Genomic DNA, 26,715 nt, shown 5'->3' with positions numbered 1-26,715 from the left:
GGCGCACCCCCACCCCATTCTCCTCCCTCACGCGAACCCCCGCCATACCCCTCCCCCACCGCACCCTCACGGACGGGACACGTCTCCCGCCCCGCCTCCTAGGTCACACTCACCTGCCATGCCTCCCCCCTCCCCCAGACCGCTTGCCCTATATGTCCCTCCCCTAAGGTAGCCCCCACACCGCAGGGTCTTTACCCCTAGGTCGCTGCCATCCAGTCACGCCCCTCCACTCGTGGCACCCTCTTTCCCTTTCCCTTCCGAGGCTGCCCCCATCCTACATAACACCCCTCTTCCAGCCATCACCATGCCTGCCACCCCTCTCTTTCCAGCGCCCCTCCCTTCAGATCAGCCCCATCCCACGGAACATCACTTCATTTCCCTAGAGCTTGGTGTGATGATTAACTCTCAGGCCATTTCCTCTCCCTTCTCTCAAGTCACAGCTCACCTTGTCTCCCAAGACACTTTCTAGGCTCCTACCTTCCTGTCATCTTAAACCCTTTTAAAAGCTGGAAGTTGTGTTGGAGAAGGATATCAGGCCCTGGAGAGATTTCCCTTCCCCCAGTGTTTGTGTTGCTCTCGGTTTGGGTGCTGTGTAAATTACCTTTGGCTTCAAACGGAGATGCTGCTTCATGGGGCTCTTTAGGAGTCTGTTTCTGTTACTGTTCATTCCCTCTGGATTCTTCTTCGAGTTGCTCTGATGGCCTCCACTGTTGGTAACTTAAAATGAGATGTTAAATGTTTAATTGAAATTCATGACACTTTCTTCAGGGGAGTGGAGGTGCTTACATAAATTATTTCTTCCCCCTCCAGAAAGGTTTCCCTTCCTAATGACATTAAAATGTGGGGCAGGTTTTTTAATTTCAGAGCAAATATTTTTATTTGATTCCTAATGAGACTAGTTCTTGCTAGCAATTTGCTGTTAATCCTTCTTGTTTTCAGTCTTTTCTATGTGATGTAGGAAACACGGGAGTGATGTTTGGAGTTTGTTCGTTTGGCTGAGTTAGTGCTAGAATAAAATCAGAAAAGTAAATCAGTTTTAACATCTGCATCATTGTTTTTTGAATGACCGTACTGCAAGATCTTTTAAGATCTTTTTTGTTAATTTTAATGGTGCTGGGAGTAGGGCTTCCTTTAAGGAGAAAGAGGGAAGCTCACACTTGTTCTTGGTAGCTCTCAAAAAATACCTCTAGAGATGCTGAAAGACTAGAATAAATTTTAGGTCTAAATTAGTTGTGTGTTGCTTAATATTAAATGACTGAATGGATTTTGTCTTTATTTATATCTGGTATGAAGATTGCTGCCCTTTTGGTGGTGTAGTTAATAAACAAGGTTATATTATGTTAAAAAACAGACTGGCAGAAAATGTCTGTATAGGTTCTTATGGTTTGGCTCTACTGTAGCTGTGATATAATTGTCTACTGTCCAGAACCCTTTACTTACCCATAGGGAAATAGTGCTTGTTATGGTCAGACTTGTTTGTCATTAGCCAGGTCTAAAGGACAAAATTTTCCTGGCAGAAGACTGTATCAGTGGGCAAAAACAAAGCATACTTATTACACACTGCTACAATATTTGGTTTTCATCCATCATTTGGTGGTAAAAACAAACTAGGTTTCCAGTTAAAGATACCAAAGCTGATAGGTGCAGAAAGCTGAAATGTAATTAGTGTTGTAAATATATATCCTGCGAGTGACAAAAGTAGAGAGTTCAGATAAAAAGAACAGACCCGTATGAAATGTTGAATTATTTTCCATACTATGTATCATACTTTGTTTGCTCTGAAGGAAACTGGTAATAGAAACATTTCCTGAAGAGAGAGTTAGGTTCTGCATCATCTAGTTTGATCAAACTAATTCTATAACTTTTTTTTTGTCTAGTCGAATACATTTCTAGTGTGTGTCATAGCTACACAATATATTATGACATTCCCTTAAAATCTTTGACAAAATGAATCTTGCACACTGTGTAACAGTATTTTTAAAATGTTGTGTGAGAGAGGGCATAAATTGCTTATTATTATTGAATTGGAATTGTATAAATTACAACTTCTTTTTCAGACCTAGTTGTTGCTCACTTCCTCTGCATAGGTACTGTCTTGTCAACATAAATGTATAGCTGTGTGTGTTAAAATAATATATCAAAACAAAACACTACTGCACACATCTCCCCTGGGGAGAGGATCAGAGACCAAACACGTGACAGATGTTAGTCACATTGCTTAATATGCTATTGGAAACTGCACAGACACTACAGTGATGAGTGCTTTATAAGAACCTATATAAAAGAGAATAGAGAAGAAAATAAATGCTAGAGGCCAGTTTGGAACTGTCATTCTTAGGGTTCCTGAGGGGAAAGCCCTTTACCTCCCCAGCTGAAATTTTGCCTCCAGTTAGTTCACTTAGGTAGAGTTAGTTCAGTTTTTCTTTTTACATCAGCAGTGAGAATTCCTTATTTTTTGCTTCTTATTTTGGCATTTTAAAATTAATACCTGCTAGAACATTGCTGGCAACTGTGGGATGCCTCTCCCCACCTGTTGGATTCCTGCCAGAGGCCCAGTTATAACACAAAAGCCAAGTAAAGCCATTTGTAGTGGAAGTGCTTAGTTTACAGTAGTCATTCAGCCTTGCACTGAAGTGGATCGGTTCATGCTTTTGCAACTGAAATGACTTGACAGAGTCTAAGGGGGATCAGCAGGTGAAGTTAGGATCTCCCTGAAAGTGATGGCACCACCGAGTAGGATTGATGATTTAACCAGGTTATCTAAATGATCAGTTGCCCACTAAGAGGGTGGGCATTCTGGAGACGTATAACATTGCTAACAGCATGTTTAAAAACATAATTCCCCTGAAGAAATGGGTCTTCCAGATGACCGCACATTTGATAGAAAGCAAGTTTCATGTCCTTCTCACCCCTGCCTCTCCCCATCCTTTAACTAGTTTTTATAGTCACTGGGGATAAATCTAACACAGCACTGAAAAATGGACTAAAGGGAATGAAAAGTATCGGTGAAAGAGAATGGCACATTAATATATCCATTGTTTGAGAACATTATCAATAGGGAATTGGGGAAAACCTGGACACAGGATGTCATTTCAACCATCATAATTAAGTTTTTATAAGGTATAGCAATGTAAAGGAGAAATAACTTCCATTTCATAGGTGGAATTGTCAGTTAAATCTTTAGCAATAGAGCTATTGTGGCCTGAGGGGATATCTTTCAAAAAGAACAAGCAGAAAGTGAGACTGAAGACTTTCTTAAAAGAAACTTTGAAGCAGCATCTGTTGCTCCTCAAACATTTTCATCACCTACATCAGTTTTTCGCAACATGAGTGATAGTGTGGGAGGTACAGACTACTTCAATGAGATGCAAAGTAGAAAAAAGGGTCAGTCTGGCTTGGAAAGCTGCAGATCATTCCTACCTACATGTGCACATACTGCAAATGTGCTGCTCAGTCTTTTTTCCTTTGCTCCTGTTGTGCATTTTTCTGTAACTTGCTGCAGCAGAAGCTCACTGTACAGGACTTCAGACTGAGCAACCTGCCACACTTGAACCTTGTTTGCTGTGCTCGCGTGGCACCCACATCAGCTTTGGAGGGCAACAGTGGATGTTCCCCCGCTCCGGCAGTGTATGGCTTTGAATTGAGTGGGGTAATGAATAGGGGAATCAGAGCTACCAGAGAGTAAATTTAAAGTAGGAGGTAAGTAAGGGAAAAGTCAGAAAAATGCAAGAGCAGCAAAGGAAAGAACATGAGGATGACAAGGGGTGGGGAGGAAGAGACAGAAAAAAAGAGATGGCATTTTCACTATGTGGCACTGGGGACAGGCACTTACCAAAAAAAAATTTTGGGAACCACTGAAGTGCATGCTGCTCTTTCTTGGTGATATGAAGACAGAGGATATAGCAAGACAGTAAATACAAGTCATTCTGCAAAAAGCTTACTTCAGCTACATCTGTCATGGCACACACTTCTATTGAAACTGTCTTGTGAGATATGGCTTCTAATGCTATTGCTAAAAGACATTGTTGGCTCCTCCATGGCAACCTCTCCAAGCAATTTTTTCAACATAATTTGAAGGAGGAGAACAGTTAGAGAAAGTACTGCTGGAAGCCAGTGACAGGAATATGTAGTCTGCACCTTAAGTGACCTTACAGGAGGTCTAATTAACTCTTCAAATGCAGTCTTTTTGAAATTTGGGTAGAAGTTAGAGTTCAGACTACAAAGGAAAATGCTGAAACAGAATGTGAGGAGGAAAGCCTAGGAGTGGGTAAAAATCCTCTCCAAATAAGAGTTGGATTTCCTAGAAAATTTTTTTCATTCAATACCTGCTCTAGAACAGCAGGGTGTTTTTAATTTAATGTTAATTTTTGTTTATTTAAAGTCATTGGTACAATAACATCTTGTCTCCTGGTTCTGGGAGGCATTGGAAGAGTATCTTGTCAAATTTTCCGTTGAGTATTTTCACACTTCTCGTTTGCATAAGAGGCAGCATGGGGAGACTCCTTGTAAAAAATCTACAAGGCCACCACATTCTCTTCCTTTAAATCTCTTTAAAACCTAACAGTGCCATGATGTCTATAATACGCTTGACATTCCTTAGGCAGTTGGAGTACTATGATTGCTGCTTATTATATTAATCATAATTATCTCACTGTTATCTTGTGCACTGTATTGTATCCTCCCTGTTCTCATTTCATACAATTCTGTTGTAAACGCTTTGTGGCAGGGGTCATTGTCTTATTATATATATGTTTGATGCGAATGAGGAAACTATTGGGAGTGGTTCCAACTCCTTAATAGTGTACCTCTCATGATCCAACTTCTCATTCATAGTCTCACAGGGAATTGGTGATGTCAGAGGCATTACTACATAGTCCTGAAAGGACAGGCCAGCCTGAAAAAGAGCTCAGTATCAGCACAGAGCAGATAGAAAAGTCTTCTGGAGCTAGAAGTGATACTACTGACAACAGTCCTCCTTATGAGACACGCTCAAGAATATGCTTACATTAGCGATGAAATTGACTGACTTCACTTATGTAAACCTACAAGAAGGTCTAAATAATATTAGGAAATTCTGCAAATAGAGCATATACTATTCAGTCAAGCCACATATATAAAGAGCTTTCCACATGAAGGTGGTTTGACTTATCAGGCAATTTGCACATACTGATTGCTGCATGAATTTTTATCTGCCTTCAAAACTCCAAGAGACTTGGAGCTCCACAGGTAGACGCACTTGACTGAATTTGTGAATTGCTCTTGGTGCAAATGGAATGTCCAATCTGGCAATGGCAATGGCGACTCTATTCCCATATTGGTTAGGCATGCTCTCATGATTTTATTCAGACCACAATCAGCAGGACCATTCAGACAGTAAGGGTAGAGAAACCATCAATGACATATGTAAACCAAGATGAGCTTAGAATCCTATGGTCTTCTGACCTAGTGGAATTGTTGTTATGCAGCTTACCCTACTATATAGACTATTATTTTCAGGTCCTATTTGGCATCCAAAGCCAGAAACTTTGAACGTGACGTAGCAACTGAAATAAATTTGATGAGTGAGATAGATATATCTGAATGTGCAAGCAAAGAAAATGAAAGCTTAGTGGAGTTGCTGGTTTTTAAGGAACTGATTTCTAGCCTGTTGTCTTAAGGCTCTTAACTGTATATCTTGAGAGTGACTTTATTATGAAGAAAATGTTTGTATTTAATTAGAAACTTATAATGTGCTCTCTGACAGCCTTTTTTTTTTTTCAGACGGGGAGTAAAGAGTAAGCATCTGAGGAGGGGCTCCTTTGAGGGGAGGGATGAGGGAAGAGAGAGCAGAAGGTTGGAGCCATGTTGTCTTTACAGGAGTGGAAAGGGCGGGGAAGCAAGCAAGTTGCATAGCAGTTGGTGCAGGGATGAGGCCCATAGGAGAGATAACTAGCAAGAGGAGCAGCAGATGTACTGCGAAAAGGACTGTTAAAAAAAGAAAAAGAAAGGGAAGCCATCAGTTTCCTCTCTAAGCCCAGCTGGGAAGCTGAAGAAGCATCTGAGTAACTTAGAAAGTAAAATTTAGTTGTAGGCACCCAAATCGGGAGCTGCTTTTTGCTTTCAGTGCAGTTTCTTGAGAGAAGACAGGAAGGGGTTAGAGAGGGGAAAATATTGTAGGTTTAAACTATGCTATCTCACCTGATTGTCTCCTTCACATTTTGAAATAGGACATATAACTCTTAGGCTGAAAACATTTGGATGCTATTGATTTTGGATCTGAAGATGTGGAAAAAGGGGGATTTATCTGTATTTCTTTTATGAATATCATCTTCACTTCAGTTTACTTGTTTGATATCTTGTCTGATTTAATGGAATTTAAGTCAAAGGAGGCTGTTAGGGGGAAACAAACAGGAAATAATGACAAAGATATGGTACTGCCAGAGAGAATACCTAGTATCCTCAAGGAAACAATGGGGGAGCTACTAATAGGGAAATGCCTGGCTTCAATCAGGCTAGCAAATTAATTTTTTCAGGCCTGTGCCTGGGGTCAAAAGGGCACTAAACTATTATATCCTGGCCTGGAGAGGAACTGGTGTGACCAGGCAGCCATAGCTAGGGACATAATGTAGGGTTGCCAACTGTCTAATTGTACAAACTGAAACACCATTGCCCCACCGCTGCCCCGAGGTGCCCCCCCCCCATTCTCCCTCCCGCTGTCACTTGCTCTCCCTCACCCATACTCACTTTCACTGGGCTGGAGCAAAGGGTTGGGGTGTGGGAGGGGGTGCAGGCTAGGGGGCGGGGCTGAGGAGTTCAGAGTGTGGGAGGGGGCTCCAGACTGAGCCTGGGGCAGGGAGTTGGTGCAGGGGGTATGTATGGTGCTGGGTCTAGGTGGGAGTTTGGCTTCAGGAAGGGGCTTAGAGCTGGGGCAGCAGGTTGGGATGTAGGAGGGAGTGAGGCAGGAGTGTAAGCTCTGGACAACGCTTACCTTGGGCAGTTCCTGGAAGCGACTGGCATGTCCACCTCCTAGGTGAAGGCGTGGCCAGGTGGCTCTGTGCACTGCCCCTGCCTGCTGGCACCACCCCCACAGCACCCGTTGGCCGAAGTTCCTGGCCAGTAAGAGTTGTGGAGTTAATGCTCAGGGCAGGGTGCAGAGGCAGCACGTGGAGACCTCCTGGCTGCCCCTGCATCTAGGAGCCAAACAGGCCATCCCATTCTGGGAGCCACATGGAGCCAGGACAGGTAGGGAGCCTGCCTTTGCGCCGCTGACTGGACTTTTGTCATATTAAAATGTCCCAGATTGCTTTGAAAGGTCACCGGGAGATTGAAGCTGATTTCGGTATACTCCCAGCCAATCCGTTAGGGTTGGCAATCCTAGACGTAAGAGGGAGAAGCACAGAAATGGTGGTATCTTGGCTAAGTGCAAGAAAAGTGCAAAACTTGCAAGGAAAGGATTGAGATTAGTTGGGACCAGATGTGTATAGACTGTTGTTTTAATCTTTCTCCCGGCTTGGTATGTACCTTTGCATAAATAGATGATATGTTTGTTTTGAATAAGTTGTTTTATAGTCACTTTACTCAATCACTGGTCTCAGGCTTCCAGAGACTCATTTCTTACAGATGCCAATACAATTGGGTCTGTTGTGTTAACACAGTTGGAAATGGGGGGGAGCTGCCACTGCACAAGCTGATCTGAGTGGTAGAATTGAGGGTCTCCACGTGGAGAGAGGTGAAGGTAACAAAATTTGTCACTTGAGTGCGCTAGAGGGGGGCTGTAATGTGAGTCTAAGGCACTCTAACAGTGGTAGTACCGTTGAAATGGGGGTGGGCTAACCTGGTGATCCAGTCTAAAGTGTGGGTAGAGGTCTGACACTTAGGGCTTTTGTACATTTACTGGAGGATTCACACGCAGCGATCAATGCATCGGTGGTCGGTTTAGCGGGTCTAGTAAAGACCCACTAAATTGACTGCAGATTGCTCTCCTGTTGACTTCTGTACTTCACTGGATCGAGAAGAGTCGGGGAAGTTGACGGGAGAGCATCTCCCATCAACATCGTATAGTGTGGACCCCGCGCTAAGTAGATCTAAGCTTCATTGACTTGAGTTACACTGTTCACATAACTCAAATTGTGTAGCTTAGACCAACTTTTCCCTGTAGTTTAGACAAGGCCTTAGAAAGGGTGCCCACAGAGAGACTGGGTAGAGGTCACAGTTCTAACTTCCCACTGAACTGTGACAGAAGGGAATCTTAGATTTATTGTGCACTTTTGGAAATTGTCTTAATATTTCCTCTCCTGTTTAAAACCTATTGTTGAAGCACTGTGCTTTCAGGTTTGCTCATTCTGCTTATGATTTTAGGAATTTTTCTTTTTCATCTGGCATTTTCTTGCTAACTAACTAGTAAGGGCTGGTGGCCTGCAGCAGTGAGTGTGTATACCAGTGATACTTAAATTGCCTTCATTGTTTCTATAATTCTTGGTGACTGTTAGTTGCGTCATTGGCATTTAAATTTGAAAATCTTGAAATTTGCTGAAGCTGAATATCACAACTTCGAGTGTATCGTTTTAACATCATTCTTTACTTCTTTCAGTGTTTAATTTGCAGGTACAATCTGCCTTGACAGTTCAACCTTTTATATGAGAATCATTATTTTCTTTTTAAATATGCATAAACAGAATGACTTAAACCTTCTATTGGCACTCTTAAAATATTTTGATACTTCATCCTATATTATATTACAATGATGTTGGAACTCTTCTACATGTTTTCATACTCTGCTTATTTTTCTGCAGCTTCCTTTAAACTTTTTGTGACATTTGAAATTCATCTACCTTATTGCTGTCTTCATCTGGTATAGTTGACCATATCCCCTCTGTGTTAAGGGAAAGTTGTGGATTTCATTGATCATTTTAAGATCATGGATAACATTGTTTCTGCTTGTCCTGATTTATTTATTCAGTTTTGTATTCTGCTTTCAAGTCCTAACTTCAGATTTTTTGCTTTTATCTTTTGTTAATAAACACTCATTCTCTTAGCTTAATTTTAATGGAATTCTTCCATGTGAGAGCGATCTCCCTAGATTTCTGCTCTTCCCTACATGTTTATATGTGTGTGTGTCTTTTGCACAGTTGTGGAGGCTAGTATTGTATACAAAAAATCCACCTCTGCCAAGAGACACTGACTTTGTTTTTTGTCCTTTATATTTTATTATTGGAGACAGGACAGCATCTTTTTCTCATTGCATCTGCAAGTTGTCGTATAGGTTGTACAGACTTTTATGTGTTGTAGTAACTCTAAAATCTTCTTATGTGCAATTGTTTTTCCACTTACATTTTTCTTTTTATATTCTTTGTTTCCATACTTATATATATCTGCACTGCTCTGTATTTGCCACTTATATTCAAGGTAACAGATAGATTAAAATAATTTGGCTTCATTGTTCCTTGTTGTTTGCTATACTTTTTCATTTAAAATCATGTTCAAACATGGAAATATTGATTTCGGTACCATCATCTTTATTTATATGACAAAGCTGCAGATCCATTGCAAATCTTAAATAAGTAACTTAATAACATGGGAAAGATCTCTTTCTTGAGTATTGTGTTAGTCTGATGTTACTTGCCTTCATCTCTGATGCAACGCTTTCAGTTGTCTGAAAATATAAGCAGATAATTCATATGTTTTTCATACCAGAAATTTGACAGGTCTTCAGATATTAACTTTTTTTTTTACACAAAGCATGATTTTGGGCAGCATGGAGTGCAAATATTTGGTATCATCATGTATTGTCACTGATGGATTCATACTGTAGACATTGTGATAAGATAAACTATCAGACTGTTTCTCTTTTTTCACCTTATAATTACTAAAAGTGATCCTGGTTTAAGTAAATGTCCCCCATCCTGTTTAGTCACCTCTAGTATTTATTTCTGTGCATATAATTGACTTCACTATAGTTGCCTATGTCACTTGTGATGAGCCATAATGTCATTCTTTCCTCATGTTACCACTCTACCAGAAATCTAAGATTGGTACCTTCTTTGTGCTTTGTCAAATCTGCAGTGAAAGTGGGTCATCATCCGAGACTGCTATTACATAAAATATATGGCAGAAAGCGGGTAAAACAGAGCAGGACACATACAATTCTCCCCCAAGGAGTTCAGTCACAATTTAATTAACACATTATTTTTTTAATGAGCATCTTTAGCATTAAAATATGTCCTCTGGAATGGTGGCCAAAGCATGAAGGGGCATATGAATGTTTAGCCTATCTGACACTTAAATACCTTGTAATGCTGGCTACAAAAGTGCCATATGAATGCCTATTCTCACTTTCAGGTGACATTGTAATTAAGAAGCGGGCAGCATTAGCTCCCATAAATAAACTTGTTTCTCTAAGCCAGTGGTCCCCAACCTTTTTCGTCTGGCAAGTGCCAGATGACAAGCCACGGAGGACCATGGCGGCAGATGAGCATCAGCGGAAATGCCACCGAAATTTGGCGAGGGCCGCCTCTTTGGATGATGCTATTTGTTGGCAATGAACGTAATCACTGCTGAAAAAAATCTACAAAAATCCAATACTTTTCCTTTTAGTATTCAAAAAGAAAATGTCTCTCTCCACGCCAAATTATTGTTTCATCTTCTAACTGTCATATTGGTGTATTCCTACTTTTTCTTCATCCCAAAGACTATAGAGATATATTAAGTATATATTTTACTGAATCAGTTTTCATTCGTCTATCCTATTTGCATATTCTGAAACTAAGTCTAGTAAGGAATTACTATAAATGAATGAGGAATCAGTAGCAATTAATAGCAAAGAAACATCTTATATGAAGTGTTTCATGGTAATATAACTGCCGTTAAGGTGGTATGACTTTTTAAAAGCCATTGTTTTTCTATTCTAATCAATGATAGTGGCTTAAGAATAAGTATCTGTAAAGGAGCAAATGCTGTGTTATCAATAACTTACACTACTTACACAACATTTGTTGTAAGTATGCATGCCTCAATGTAATACTCAAATGTAATTTGAATAAAGTTAAATTGATATGTTGGGTACAAAGTGACTTTAAATGTGTCCACATAAGGGTTTGCATAACTATAATAATATCGATTTAAATACCGATTTTAGTTAAACAGTAATTCTCGTATATAGATAAGGCTTTAGAAGACTCATCGGTGTCAAAGGATCCTTAATTGGATCCTAGACCTGAAATGAGCCAAATCACTCTTGTTAGGACTCCAGTGATCCAAATTTGGCTCACTGGACTTTAGATCCTAATAATGGAGTTTGTGGTGGTTTCCAAACCTTTTAAGAGTCCTAGTGCAGCGGTTTTCAAACTGGGAGTTGGGACCTCTGAGGGGGTCACGAGGTTATCACATGGGGGGGTCTCAAGGCTTAGGACCAGATTTTTAGAGGTATTTAAGTCCTAAAGATGCAGTTAGGTACCTGTAGGTACTTTTGGAAATCCCATACCACCAAACTCCTATTGAAGTCACTGGGGTTCGGTGCCTCCGTGATTTTGAAAATTCCACTGGGTACCTAGCCTGCATCTTTAGGTGCCTGAATACCTTGTAAAAATCGGGCCTTTGGTGCCTGCTCTTTCAAGCTCTGAGGAAGCTTGGTGAGGCCCCAACCTTATGAACCTGAGGCAGAGCTAGTATAGGTATAGTTTTTTTGTTTTTTAATGAAAACTTAGTTCCAAATCATTTTTTAGGTCATCTGAACCATCATTCTCTCTGTGTTACTATACATGTTTTAATAAACTTGTAATAAGACTTTGAACAACTATATCTTTAATCTGGTTGCTAGAACTCAAGTACATTAAGTAAAAGAACACTTTGTATCATCTTTTTTCTCTGGCTGCACAGTGGCTGAGGGGAGAATGTACCAACTATTTAACACAATATGTATTTAGGATGTCTTAAGATAGCAGTTCTTTGTATGATTCATTTAAAAATTTTTGCAGAAAAGTTGTGTGTCTGTCCAAGAGCTAACCTACCAGCTTTGAGGCTTGTATTTTTACATGGGTTTGAGTTGTGCAGTGTATTTGTGAGGGATTTGGGGGGACAAGGGGGATGATCAAAACTGGTTCACTTGAAAATTTCTTACTATGGAGCTAGTGCTGTTGCTGCATAATAATTAGAAAGTTGAAACTATTTTAGAACTATGATGGAGTATGCCTTTGGACTCTGCAGTGATATCACTTTGGCAGTTTGCCAGAAACAACTCTTCTAATCTGTTCCACAGAAGAAAAGAAATCAGTGTTTTAAAGGGAAATGTTTAATGTGAGATTTAAAAACCTTTTCTGAAAATCAGATAGTTATTCTAGTCTGAAGGAAAAAAACAGTTATCGGGTACTTCTTGAATTGGCAGGTACTGTCAATGAGAACTTGATCTATTCAAGTAGATCTTCGTTTAGAATTTTGTTCATTATCTTATTTCTTCATAAAGTCTTACGCAAAGTTTAATTTACTTGGCTATAGTTTACATATAAGGGTAATGAAGAACTCTTAGTTTGGTGGTAAAATCTTATCTGATATTAATAGCTTTGAAGAAATTCAGTTTTTGCCATTTCTGGCAATTGGAAATGAAACTGAATTATTTGACTATTGTTCTGTGACTATATATGAACATGTTTCACTTCTTCGTATCTTTTGAAATAGATAGATGTCAGCAAATGATTTTGTTCCTATCATTACTGAGATCATCACTGAAATATCTAGAAAAACAAGGCTTATGAAGTATTGACAAATAGATTTCCTAAAAGTATTTATGCCGTATGTTCTACTTTGTGTAGCAAACATACTTTTTTGCTCCATCGCAAAGTGTACTAGAAAACTTGAGTTTTTCAGTGGGCTGATGGGAAGAAAGCAGTTTGGGGTTTTTTGTACTGCTGTGTATCAAGGTTTTATAACCATAAATTAGCAAGTATCTAGTAGAATTTTTTCTCCATTCAGTGAAACTCTGCATAAATACAAAGAAAGTAATGGGACTAAAATTATAAGGCCTGTCCTGTGAATTTGATGACTGGGTTTTAGCTATGCACTTCAACTTGTACAGCTACATACAGCCCCAATCAACTCTGTGTGCCTGTAATATAGGAGGAAGCGTTGTCCAGTGGCCAGGCAAGGGAATTGAGGGGTTTAGAATTCCTTCAGTCTGTTGCAGTTCCACTACTAATTTGCTGTGATCTTGAACGAGTCACTTGCCCTTTCTGTGCCTTCGTGCACTCATTTTCTGTGCTAGATGCCTACCTGCCTCATATGGGTGGTATAAGACTTAACTTACATTTGTATAGTTTCTAATATAAGATGATAAATAAATACATATTATTGTTCGAGAAGAAATTAAGGACTCTGAGCTCTGAATTACATGATTTTTGTAACTAAACTCTCAGTCTTAATGTTGTATTTAACTTCCCTCACCGTTTATTTTTAAACTTGTAACTGAATATCTTTAAGGGGGATTTCAGTAAATGCTCAAGTATCTTTGTGAACATCTGTATGTGAAATGGCTTAATGGACAGTCTTTCTTCTTATTTTAATAAAAATAAACTTGAAGCAAGAATAAGTACAAAAAATATCAATTAAAAGCCAGTTTTAGTTTAAAGAAAATAGTTTCAGCCATTTGATGGTTGAGTATTCAAATATACACAAATGACAGCATTATGATTTAGAAAAGGTTGCAAACTCGTGTTCAATATTTTTTATACTATGAAAACTTGTCTGAAAATTTGCTAGTTCCAAACCACCTTCTCTCACTCCTAGTTGCCTTTTCTATTATTAAATCAATACAACTGTGGTTTCTGAGGTATTATCTGCTGAATACTAGGAACAGTTCGTCCTGAAGGTGGCACAAATAGATACACCACACTTAGTTTTAGAACAGTACACTCAATTTATCTTCCTATGAAACATGGCAAAGGCATTAGAATTGCCTCAGCACTTGGTATGTTCCAAATTGTAAGTTTTAAAACAAAACAGTTTCTCAGTTTCATGAATCCAAAGATAAAATTGTTCTTGAGCTCAACTGGCTAAATGTTTAAATTGAATAAAAATCCAAAATCACTTCTGAGTCACAACCAAAGCAAGTTTTGGAGAAAGTTGAAACAGAGATCTAGGAAGGAAGTGATGCTTTGATATGATAGTGTTAAACAAGCTGAATCAAAAGATTCTTTTTTCCTCATTTTTTCATTTGGAATATTAATAGATTTCTGTTTGTTTTCTGAAGGTGTGTTTTTATGCTTTCCCCTATTTTTTTTGCTAAGCCATAAATCATGGCAGCATAAAATAATTTAAACAGACTTGTAAATAAATTGAATATTAGGATTCCTATATTTGCCTGCTCTTATTCAAAAGACAAGCCAGTGAAGTTCTATTTTACCCTTGTGCTCCTCCTGCACGAAGTGCTTTTCCTGTACAGTCAAAGCAATTTCAAAACAAGTAGGGTTACAATTTTAAACTGCTGGTATCACTTCTGCCTGTTTCACACTGCTGCAGCATCAATGGTATCATGCTATTGTGCAGAAGCAGTGGTAAATTAAACCAAGTGACAAAAAGGATCTTTTCAAAAGTCTGTAGGAAAAAAGCCATGGTGTGTTTATCCATGGACACAACATTGTTGATTAAGGCTGTAATAAGAGCAATCTCTTGGTTTTATTATCTAAAAGCCACAACCTTTCAAAAGACTGCTTTCAGTTAATAGTTAATCTTAAGGAAAAGTGTCACTGGTAGAAGAAAAATACCTTACTGGAAAATAGTCTTGGACCTCTGCCCATCTGAGGTTAAAGCAGACAGGTTCCCCTTCTGCAAAAATCAGAAAAAATAAACTGAAGCTTGCTTTATACAGTAAATTCTGAAATGGCGCACGTTTGTCTTTAATCAAAACTAGCTTTTTAAACTTGAATTAAAAGGAAAAGAAAAGAGCAGCCTCTTCATTTAAATGCATCAAGGCTACTCTGATCAAGAAAAAGACAGCAAACTCCCCCTGCTGGTGGCTTCATGGACGCTTCAATTTGAGGAAGTTGGGATTGTGTTTTCTGACTATAAAAATACTGGGGAATTCCTTCTGTTTTTCCCATTCTGGTCTCTCAATCTTTCTGAAACACTTCTGAGTAAACTTATAAATTTTAAGGTCTGTGTGATAAATGTCAGTTAATTTAATTTTGTTCCCTGTATTCCGAAATTAAAGTTTATAATATAAACCTTCAGGTGACTGATTACGAGTGTATATGTTTCTACTGTGTAGCAGAACACAATAGCTAAGTATGCTGAGTAATTTAATCCATTAATCACATTTTAAAAATGCCCAAAATATATATTATGGACTCTAGGGACTTTTGTTTGGGGCTGTGGGAGGAATTAAAGAAAAAAACTAGTATATTATTATTTTATTATTTTTGGAGGCTTTAAAATATTGTGATTAATTGAGGTAGTAAAACATTAGATTGCAAGGCATTTTACAATAAATCTATATATCTGAAATTTTAATAACTTGTTTTTCCAAAAGTTCAAAGCCTAGTCTCTCCTGTTCTTACGTCTAACTTCTGTATAATATATGCAGTCTAGCTGAAGTCTTCCAATATCTGCTTTCTCGTCAGATCCACAATATGGCCTCCTCATCACCTAAATATAATTCAAACTCCCTGGAGAGCTCGTCAATTAAAAGGGTAAGTGTAGCTTCTTCTCTATTATTGTGGCTATGTATTTTTTTTTCCACTTTTTGACTCGGGTATCCCAGGGGTCATGAGCTTTCAGGTTCTTGAGCACAAAATGAATATTTATTGAGTAACTTTTATTATTCTTAACTGTATAGATTATTTCTATTTCCAAAGTTGAAATGCAACTTGAAACAACAATAAACTGTAAGATTGAAGCATCAACCTGTGAAAACAAAGAAATTTCTTCTCCTAGGTTCCATAGCACCCGAAAGTCAATCCTGTTTCAATTTGCAAATTGCTATGCACTTTTTCTAGTATTATTGAATGTTGTAATTTTGTTACTATTCAGCTCATTTTGTCTTTAGAAAAATTCCGTAACACAATTAATAAACAAATTGTATCTTACTACACGTAGTAGCTGGCCCACTTTGAGATTAAACATAGTTACCTAAAGATAAGTACTCTGTACAAAACTGCACTCTTTCATCACAAGTATTGGGAGAGGAAGTATTTTTTATTTTATTTATTTTAGCTTGATTTATTCTGAGGCAAATAGATGCTGCTTCTTCATTACTTGGTGGACTGTGTGTCCTTGCACTTAAGTAGCATAATAGAAGTTGGTTTACTTGCTGTTTAAAAGTATTTCTCACTACCTTCTACAGAAATACTTTTGTTGAACTACAGCCTTGTCACTCACTGTTCTTTCTCTTAAAATCTTTATTAAAAAATATAAGTGCCAAATGTGCAAAGTGTGTCTAATAGTGCGATGAACATTTTGCTTATATAACTATTTGAAAAGTGGGACAGATTTTTAAACTCTTGAACTAAGCAACTCTGATGAATAACTCTTATTCCAGACAATTGGAAGTTACAAAACCTTTTGAGACGTTGAGATGTAGACATTTTATTCCAGTTAAATGCAAAAATTATTTTTGGTTATTTCTTTAGCAAATAACATTAAGCACAGAGTTGAATTATTATTTTAGGGGTTCCTTATTGTTTTGCTTTGCTATGTCAGTTCCTGTACTGAAGTTCCTATTCCTTTACATACTAGATATTTCATGTTTTAAAACAGTTTGTAGCTATAAGATTTGAAAGAGTTGCACCAAGTATGAATTTGTTTTTATACCAACCTTTCTCTTTAGATCCCAAAAGATGGAACTAAATGGGAACAAAATGAGGAAATACCTCGTCTACCAGGAGAAACTAGCATCACAGGTAAAAAATTATCATTGAACAATCTAACCTAGTGCATACTGAAGGATTAGTAGGCCATATATATATATATATATATAGTTTCATCTCTGCACTGTTGTGAATTTGTAGTGGAGTAACTTTTACTGAACTCCCATAAACAAACATTTTATTTTAAAGAACATTCAAGGTTGTTGAAGTCTGACATCCACCAAGTGCAAACCCTTAAATGCAAGGAAATGCCAAGATAAGGGTAACCTCTTAGTTGTAACTTACTGCCCATACAGCATATTTGCAATGACAGGACTCCCACACTCCCTTTTTAAATGCAGCACATAACACATAAATCTCCCTCACACAATAATGTGCAACTTTAACTACAACTTCAGCAACATTAGCATGTGTCAGGGTTGCTTGTGCCTACCTGCCAGGTGTTGCCCTGTTGTGTTAGGGAAGTATGATATTGTAGTGAAGGTTTTTGCATTACAGCGTAAGGAAGACTGTATGTAGTGTTTCCTTATGTGTTGGAGACCGAAGGCTGGTCCTTGTGAAGGTGTGGAGTCTATCTCCCTCAGTGGAAATGTGCTGTGTCAGTGTTCGGGGCCCATTAAAAGGAGTCCTTTAGCTTGACATTTCTTTGGGTATGTCTACACAGCAACTAGACACCCACAGCTGGCCCATGCTAGCCGACTTGGGCTTGTGGGACTCGGGCTGCGGGGCTTTATAATTGCCATGTAGACTTCTGGGCTCAGGCTGGAGCCCAGGCTCTGGGACCCTTCCACTTCTCCAGGTCGCTGAGCCTGTGCTGGAGCCATAGCCTGGAAGTCTACATAGCAATTAAACAGCCCCATAGCCAGAGCCCTGCAAGCCCGAGTTGGCTAGCATGGGCCAGCCGTGGGTGTCTAGTTGCTGTGTAGACATACTCTGTTTCTAATGGTTTGTTTTGGAAATATATCACACTGATGAAAACCTTAACTGGTTTTAAATATTTTTTAATGTGAATTTTCTAGATTTTTAATAGAGCAAGTGAAGGAGGGAATGGGGGCAGAGTAGATTGGGGGAGGAGGAGTGACTTCCCGAATTTTCCCTATATTGTTAGTGTACTACAGAATGAGTGGGAATTCTTGATGTGGGGGGTGGGTGGGGAGAGTGGGCCAGGAGAATAAGTGGGGAGAAAAATGGATGTACTGCACAATGAAATCTCTGTTTAATGAGAGCAGTAATAACTACTATAAGATTTCTTCACAAAGTTTATGATAGATCTTAAGAGCAGTTATTTGTATATGTAGTAGTATTTCCTGCATTGTAGATGCCCTCACTAATTGGTGGTAGCGGTACTGATGTATTTAGAGTGCCTCTAGGGCTCCAGTATTTGCAGTATAGGCTGCCCTGTGAACTGTTCTTTGGCTCTGGTCAAAGTGAAATTGAGTAGTTCTCTCCAGGATGAACTGTTAATGATGAGCCCCTACACACCTTTACAAATAGAACTGTGTACCTTGACACAAGAGAACTTGTTGCAGAGCATCAAAAGATGAAACAATATCAACGTTAAGAATGTGTTCACTTTGGAATCTTAAAGGAACAGTCCAACAGCTATAAAAGAGAGATTTTAAATCTCAGTCACTTCCTCATGTTTGTGTAGTTCTTTCACATGGGAGTGAGGAAGGGGAAAATACAGATGTAGTCAGAAATCAACAGACTTGGGGCATGTGTAGAATCTGAAGCATTCAGCTTTTTTTCTAAATGTCTATTAATTAACATGTAAAAGTTTTTTCCCCTCATGCAGATCCTTCTCTTAATAAAATTTGTATTATGAATACAGTCATCCTTTTTAGGTGTGTATTATAAGTACAGTCATCCGACGAAGTGGGTATTCACCCACGAAAGCTCGTGCTCCAATACGTCTGTTAGTCTATAAGGTGCCACGGGACTCTTTGATCCTTTTTATTGCTTCTTATTAGTGTTGTCCTTAACTCCTAAATTATGCTTTTTTCATAATTTTTTAAAGGTAAATACTGTTTCTCATTTACAGACAAGGAAGTTATCTACGTGTGTCCATTTAATGGTGCTGTTAAAGGAAGACTGTATGTTACAAACTACAGACTATACTTAAGAAGTGTGGAACTAGTGAGTAGTGTGTGTAAACATTTTCACAATGCAGATCTGCATAACTGAAGACCAGTAATGAGATGCAGTAGTTTGTTGTTGTTTTTGGTCCCTTCTGGCCTTGAAATCTATGAATCTCTGCCCATGGAACAGCACTGGTGGGGGAATAGCAATGGCTGTTCATGAAATTATGGGTTCAAAACAGAATAAAACTAAATCATGGGCTGCTCTGTTGTAATCAGACTCAAGGTTTTAGAACCCTTGAACTGAGATCATTGCAATCTCAGACAGTTTTTATTACTTGGATGCAAAAAGTTGGCAATATTTAGATACAAAAAAAGTGGGCAATTTTCCTCTTCAGTGCTAAAGTTCATTGCTATGACAATAGTTTTACATTGCCAATACAGGAGTTATTTATTCCTGCAGCAGAGTTCATGTGAAGAAAAATAGAGCTGTCACGAAAAAGATTTGCGTTGTTAGCAAAAGGAAGCTGATACTCAGTTAAGATAGTAGCAGAAATATTAGCTTTTAATAATCAATATGGTATTAATTTTACTGCAGAAATCTTTAATTTAAAAAAGTTAGTATATAATTTTTCAGGTTTCGTTGTCTTAGCTTAGTTTGTACTTTTACAAATGAATGCTGGCAAGATTGTGGTCTTGCCTTTGAAAGATGAAATCAGTTTTCTCAGATATCTGTGCAATCATTTATCATTTCAAACATTAACAGAAAATTACAAACTAGCTCAACTTATTTTAAAGCTATATTTTTCTTAATTATATGAATATTGTTAACACTTTTTTGAGAATGAATCTATTTGTCAGACAGATCCAAGCCTATAGTCTTACTAGAACTTTAGCACCTCTGGATAGCTATATTCTTCTCAGTTCTATCTACAATTAGATAGAGCTAATGTAATGTCACTACAAGGTGTCTTCAGTGCTTTTTCCTCTTTTCCTGCTTCATCAATATCTTGAGTGAAACGAGAGACAAATTGGCAGTTTCTGAAAAAATCAGATAGGCAGGGATATAGAGTGACTTCACAATTTTTCAGCCTACATTAGGGGGGAGAACTTCTCACCAAGTCGGTTTTGGGTCTGCATTGTAAAGTTAAAGCAAGAAACAAACTCATTTACAGAATACATGACACCTGCTATCTATATTTTATGACTATAATAGACTACCTATCTTGTGATTTTAAAGAAGTTTTGTATTAAACTTAATGGCAGTAATACTGTATTTACTTTTATATTTTCCTTCCAGGATCCAGTTGTGATATTAGATGTTCCTCTGGGTGTAATTGCAAGGATTGAGAAAATGGGTGGAGCTTCAAGTAGAGGAGAAAATTCCTATGGACTAGATATTACTTGTAAAGTAAGATTTGCAACAATTCATTAAAAAGAGAGAATTCGTGGATGTCAATTTTTTATTGCATACATCATTTGCAGAAATTAGAAAACAAAGTATTTTGTTCATCCAACAATCAATGGGATTTTAATCACTTTTATGACACAAGGCCATAATTCATTCACCTATAGTTCCTTATTTTATGGACCCTAAAGGTCATTAATATATTATTTTAGATATTTCTTAAAAGACCCATCCATTGTCTTATAGGAAGGGTCAAATAGTTGTACTGGGTGTCATTGCCAGAAAAAGGATCTTAACCCAGAGGTGCAGGCATACTTGTAAAACAATACATCCATTTTCTTAAGTGTCACAAGATTTGTGGCTATGTATATTGCCACAGAAAATATGGTCATGAGTGGAGTTCCTTTTTGATAATCCAGGAGTCCTTTATATAACTCTTGAATGGAATATGTAAGCCACAGAGTCTGTTCTCCACAGTAACATGCAAATTTCTTAATTTTAAAGTTAATCAAGAGGAAACATCTGAGGACAGTGTAGCCTAGACTGCTTGTTGGCAAAGTACTCACGTTGTAAACATAGAGTAACTCATAATCCACAAACATTCAGTAGCCCATGATGCTTGCTAGAGAATCAAATAATATTGCTTCTGACAGTTTTAAGCCAAAGAGGAGGAGCACCAGTATTGCACGGTAAGGTAAAACTCTCTATTCCAATCATATGTTGCATGTGAAGTTATAAAATTCTTTATGCCCTAAAATAAAGTACCTTTTTTTAACACCAAAAAGTCGGAGATGTCTTTAAAATGAACATTCATATTTATTTTTGATACATTGAGTACATTCTAAATCATGTTAATCATATAATACAATATTTATAAACAAAGTAAAGATACTGTATTACTTTGCTTCTTTTTTAAAAAGGTAATTGTCCTCATTTTAGGATATGAGAAATCTACGGTTTGCACTGAAACAAGAAGGTCACAGCAGAAGAGATATATTTGAAATCCTTACAAAACATGCTTTTCCCCAGTCACATAATTTGGTAAGTTAGCACTATTGTACTGTTTAATCCCTTTTTTAAATACAGAATTATTTCCTCACCATTCTCAATTAATCTCTGTATCTAGTGACAGGCACTGTAGATGCATAGAATTATAGGTCTGGAAGGGACCTCGAGAGGTGGTCTAGTCCAGTCCCCTGCATGACTGCTTAAAAAAAGAATCACTACCCCATGCCTAATCTATACAGAAGAGCTGTATTTCTTGAAATTCATTTATATTAAGATCTTTGCCATTTAAAAACATCCAAGTATATCTACTATTTATTAAAAGCATATACTTGTATCTTCCCAGTCCCCTGTGACCCATACAGTTGTTTTTATTGCCGGTCAGAAAACATGAGAAGTTACATCTTTCTTGGTCATGTTAATAAAATACTATTTAAGCTGTTTGATTCCTCTCCCCAAACACTGAATTGTTTGGCAGTCTCCAAAGCAATCAGAGTTCCTTGGTATTGATGAAAATATGATTTCATAGAAAAAAACTGAAATTTGTGGGCAAGTACTCCATAATGTAGACTCCTCTTAGGCATTTGGAATAAATAAAATAAATGCCACTGCAGGTTTAAGCTTAGAAAAGTTGCTTTCATATTTCATAAGCGAATATATATATAAAATATGTATGATACATCAATTGGTATAATTATACCAACTTTTTGCTTAAAATTCAGCTCCCCTGCTCTGTTTCTTCCCTGGTTAACAATCTTTAGTGCTCTAATAAAATGTAAAGCACAACCAGCCTTTGAAACTTATAAGTTACAGGTAAATGAGTGCACATTTTTGCAAGAAAATAAAGTTTGAGACAAATGATAATTCTAAGTGCTTTACATGTAAAGCCTTATTGCCCTGGCCTGTATTCTGAATCAGTTGCTTAGTTACCATCCTGCTTAGGCCATGTCTAAACTTCAGAAATAACCATGGTTAAACACACAGCATAGTTTGTCCACAAGCATCTTTAAACATAGTTATTTTTATAGTGTACATGGGGCCATAAATCAGAGTTGACACTCAGTGTTATGTGATTAATTCTGCCCCAGAGACTTTCCCCACAGTGCTTAATTACTCAGTAGGTAAGAAGCAGGGATTTAATGTTGTAAATTATGCTATAGTTAGAGAATTTTCTAGTTTCAAAAACAAATGTTCAGAATATTTGCAGCTGCTAGTTGCTGTTTAGAAGTGGCACACCAGTCTGTCATATACTTACATCTAATCTCCTTGTAAAAATATTTCCAACTTTCAAATATTTTACTTATGTTCCTTCCAGGTGCCTTGGTACTATGTATGCTTGATGCTGTCCCTGGTGACACAGCTTGATATTTTAAGAGATTCTAAGGACCCCTTTCATGCAGGTCCCATAATTGGGTCAGAGAGGCATGGATTCATTTTTATTAATGTTTCCAGGCAACCTTCAAATACAATGTGATCACAGTAACTGTAGCAAACATTAGCACTGCTTATTTGCAAGGAATAAAACATGCAGCATAAACGCAAACTAAAAAGGAAATATAATAGTACAAACAATATTGGTAATGCCCTTAATAAACCTTGTCTCAAAGAATGATAAAGGATTACATTTAATACATATTTGTGGTCAGAGCCTAACATTGGCTCTCAAGGTACGCTGGATTGTGAGAGTGACTACAAGTGAATGGTGTAGAATGCATTGCTGCATCCTGTGCCCATTTGTTATCTTCTAAGTTCAGGTTCAGTCCTCCAAAGTCTCATCCACTCTATAAACTCCTGACTAGCCTTCTTGATGAGTGTAGTAAAAATTCACCACACATACACAAGCCCATAATTTAAAGAACCCCTCTTCATGTGACTGATAAGACATTAAAAGTCTTTCCTACTGAATCCAGGGCATCTACAGTCCAATGTTACGGTAGTGACCAGTCTTTAAAGAACCTCTTGCCCTCTATGTGTGTGCTTTTTTTTGCACACAGTGTTCAGAAAAGAATCATCATTAGCTAATTTAGGACCTTGTGCATTGCTTCCTGGTATGGTGCTTTGTAAAAGCCAGAGTGGATGGGGTTATTGAAACTATTTCAGCCTTCTGAACCACTTGTTTCCCAATATGTCTGTCTTCTGAGATGGTTAACTAGAAAATCACCCTTTTAGCTATCAAATCCAAATAAATATCATCTGCTTTAATGCTCTTAGGGAAAAAAAAACAAATTTAAGAGAATTATATGGAAAAGTCAGTGTATCAAATATGAATCGGAATGTGATCAGTAATTGTTTACTACCTGTTTTCTTGGAATACTGTATTTAAAGAGTTTTAAAATGTGATACATTTTTTTAAAAGTGAAAAGTTTTATACTAGGGATTCTGTGCTTCCACAGTTGTGGTTGTCGACTTCAATAACTTGCAAAACAGCAAGTGGCTCAATTTTTACTTTGAAAATAAAAATGAAAATTATCATTAAATTTATTAGCAACTTTTAGAACTAAATGTTTAGCTTATTACTATTTTGGTCATTTGGGACTTTTAGGGGGTTTGTTGTGCACATAGTTGTGTTTTGCAGCTCAGTTTTAGTTTAATGCTCCAAGGTTAGCCATAGGCATAGCCATCCATTGCAGATGTTTTTGAGCTGCTGTTCTTTAAGCAAGTGCCTTACATTTGTCATCAGTCTGTTGCCATGGATATTTTTGAAGTACTGTAATAATGTTAGCAAACTAGCTGTTTTCACTTTTATTTGTCATGCGATACAATTTATAGCTGGCAGTTAAAGCAAGCTGTTGAACCTCTGAATAATAAAGAGTATGTTTAGTTAAACTCCACTAAGCATAATCTCTTCATAGATGTACTTTAAGAACTATTGCTGAATAGCTTTTATAGCCAACTTATCAGAAGAAACTTTGTTTTTAAGAAAAATTTTAAAATGTATTGCTTAAGTTTCATAACTTCTAAATGCTCTTCTGCATATCTTGGGAGTCTTTAAAAAAAAAAAAAAAATCAGAGGATGCCTTCCTTGGAGAAGGTTCTACTTTCCTGCTTTGTCAGGTCCTGACATGATTGGTGTGGGTTTCAAATTGCCTGTTTGGGCCAGCCATTGCCTAGGTAGAGTACACCAGGAGGAGGTGTGTGGTTTTTATGATCCTAGCTCCTCCTCAGTCTGCCCACCGGGCTTGTATGCTTCCTTTCGGATAAAAGACTGTTAAATGGAAAACTGTATCACTTCCAGCCCACATTGTGGTAGTGGGGAAGTCTTTCTCTTGTGATAACTCCTACCCTACTCCATGGCAGTCTCGTGGTACATTAATAGTCAGGATAGACTTAAATTATGGGCAAATGGCCTGTTTCTTCTGGCTGAATAAGTAATTAGTGCCATGTTTCGATGGTCTTTGCTGACAAGATCAGCGTTTTGTTCATTATCGGCTTTTGGGTCTGCAAGGAGTTTTTTCCCATGGCAAATTGGCTGTTCCTTAAATATTTTATTATGTTGTCTAAAGTGTCTGTCAGAGATCACTTAATATAGACTTCATTACTGAGCCAGGGAAGTTCCTGGCAGAGGAAGAGTGAGTGAGCCCATGTGAAACGAAGCTATTCATTTAAGACCTATTACATTGTGATGCATATGGAAGAGTCCCTTAAGGTTTTTGGTTGGTACCACGTCTAGTCCAAGCACAGGGTGGGGGTAAGGTAACTAAGGGATGGGTTGAGAGCTGGCCTTCTGATCAGAATCATAGTTGAGATGCTCTGATGTGGAGGCTAGATTTCTTCCTTAGGGAACTGATTTTAGGGAGTTTCAGCCCAGTGATCACAGTGAGTAATGAGTGGGGTCACTGTGCCTTCTGCCCTGTCTCATGTTTTGGACCTCTTTAGGCTCTCACATGAACAGATTTATGACAGACTGAACATGGCTTTGCAATTAAAAAAAAAAATTCATTATCTAGGGAGGTAAGGAGAGGGGTTCAGGTCTTTTTGTTTTGTTTTGTTTTTTAAAAAGCTCAAAACATGACTCTGACTCGTGACTCTAACTTAAATTTTGAGCTCTCCTATGGGACCTGAGTGCTATGAAGGTTACAGTGTGATGGGTGATCAGTAAGTGGATGCACTGTGGTGCATCTAAGGTTGTCACCTGCCTTCCAACGCTCACTTGGTATCTCCCCATGTGAAAGCATGATTTCTTGCTCTGGTGTTTCTCTTAAATTGTTTGCAGTGCTTCTAACAACATGCTTCCTTGCAGGCTATATATGAACTAATTTGCCTGGGAGAAATCCTTAAATGAATGCAGCTTCTAAACAACAAACTTAATATTGCCCATCATCTAATATGTTATATTATCTATGGTTCTATTTTTTAAATCTGAAATATCTGTGTGTTTCAGATGTTTAATTTCTGCCCAGCAGCTGCTTCATTTCCTGTTCTTGGAACATATATTTAGATTCTTATATGATTGTCCATCACTGTGGTATTAGAGCTCACTGTATGCACTGTAGGCTGACGATATTCATTTAACCACTGTTTTTTCTGCTGGAGCAAGGGGTTTGAAGAAAGCAAATTTACTTCGTATAGGGGAGGCCTACCGACTCCTGTACCAACCAGTGGGTAGTTATGATGTCAGCACTCATCACGGCTAAAAAGGAAACAGCTGTGAGGCAGAGTCTGATAAGAAAAAGGCTAGGTTAACAGATCCATCCCTGATGCTGAGCTCTGCTTGTTAAAGGCACCGCCCATCTACTAGCTCCCTGCATATGTTGTGAACACATTTTTATTCTAATAATTTAACAGTTACAAGTCTATTTGTGTCTGTGGCTTTTTAATGTATTTACTATAAATAGTAAAATTGGTCTTAAATGTGTGATTATATAAGTTACTATTTGTTATCATGAAACACTTTGTTAGGTGAGGCTGTTGAAATTTCTCTAGGCCTCAGGGTGTTTTGATTTTTGACTGTTACAGAAGCAGAGTAAAATTGATCCTGACCTACAGGCACCACTTTATGCTGACTATAAAATGCTGCTACATGTGCTCTCAATGTTTTCCTTCAGACTAAGTCTGCTTTAGCATTAGGTGTCCGATTCAGAAGAGACCTAAAAGAGCTCAAGTATCTGCCTTGCACAGAAAATAACTTATCTGAAGAGTGGTAAAGATAATTTTATACAGAGGGTTAAGGAGACAAAGGTCATATTGCATTCTCCTGTGCCTACAATCCTGTGTTATGCATTGCGGTCGCTGTTTTTGAAGTAGAGAAAGGAAGGGCTGTGCTTTGCAAGCCAGCTTTCATGTGGAGTGACTGACTTCAAGGAAGTGCATACTCCCTTGCATGGTGCATTTAAGCCTTGTCACGTACCAAAAGCCCAAAGGCAAGGTTTTTAAGAGGTTCCAGAGCAATTATAGC

At 38.0% G+C, this 26,715-nt stretch overlaps 1 protein-coding gene across 1 annotated transcript in view; it reads left to right on the top strand.

Moving 5' to 3' along the window:
* The first annotated feature begins 490 nt into the window (after positions 1-490).
* MTM1 (myotubularin 1) overlaps positions 491-26,715 on the top strand; it is a 78,159-nt gene continuing 51,934 nt past the window's right edge. The window contains exons 1-6 of the mRNA XM_075068862.1: positions 491-563; positions 15,585-15,653; positions 16,790-16,862; positions 18,871-18,965; positions 20,208-20,318; positions 21,255-21,356. Coding sequence (XP_074924963.1) covers positions 15,594-15,653; positions 16,790-16,862; positions 18,871-18,965; positions 20,208-20,318; positions 21,255-21,356 — 441 coding nt within the window. The 5' untranslated portion in view covers positions 491-563; positions 15,585-15,593. The remainder of the gene's footprint in view (positions 564-15,584; positions 15,654-16,789; positions 16,863-18,870; positions 18,966-20,207; positions 20,319-21,254; positions 21,357-26,715) is intronic.

Source organism: Chelonoidis abingdonii, chromosome 8, assembly GCF_003597395.2.
Source record: "Chelonoidis abingdonii isolate Lonesome George chromosome 8, CheloAbing_2.0, whole genome shotgun sequence".
NCBI lineage: Eukaryota > Metazoa > Chordata > Testudines > Testudinidae > Chelonoidis > Chelonoidis abingdonii.
The sequence above is the reverse complement of the archived record's forward strand: the minus strand, read 5'-3'. Positions and strand labels throughout refer to the sequence as shown.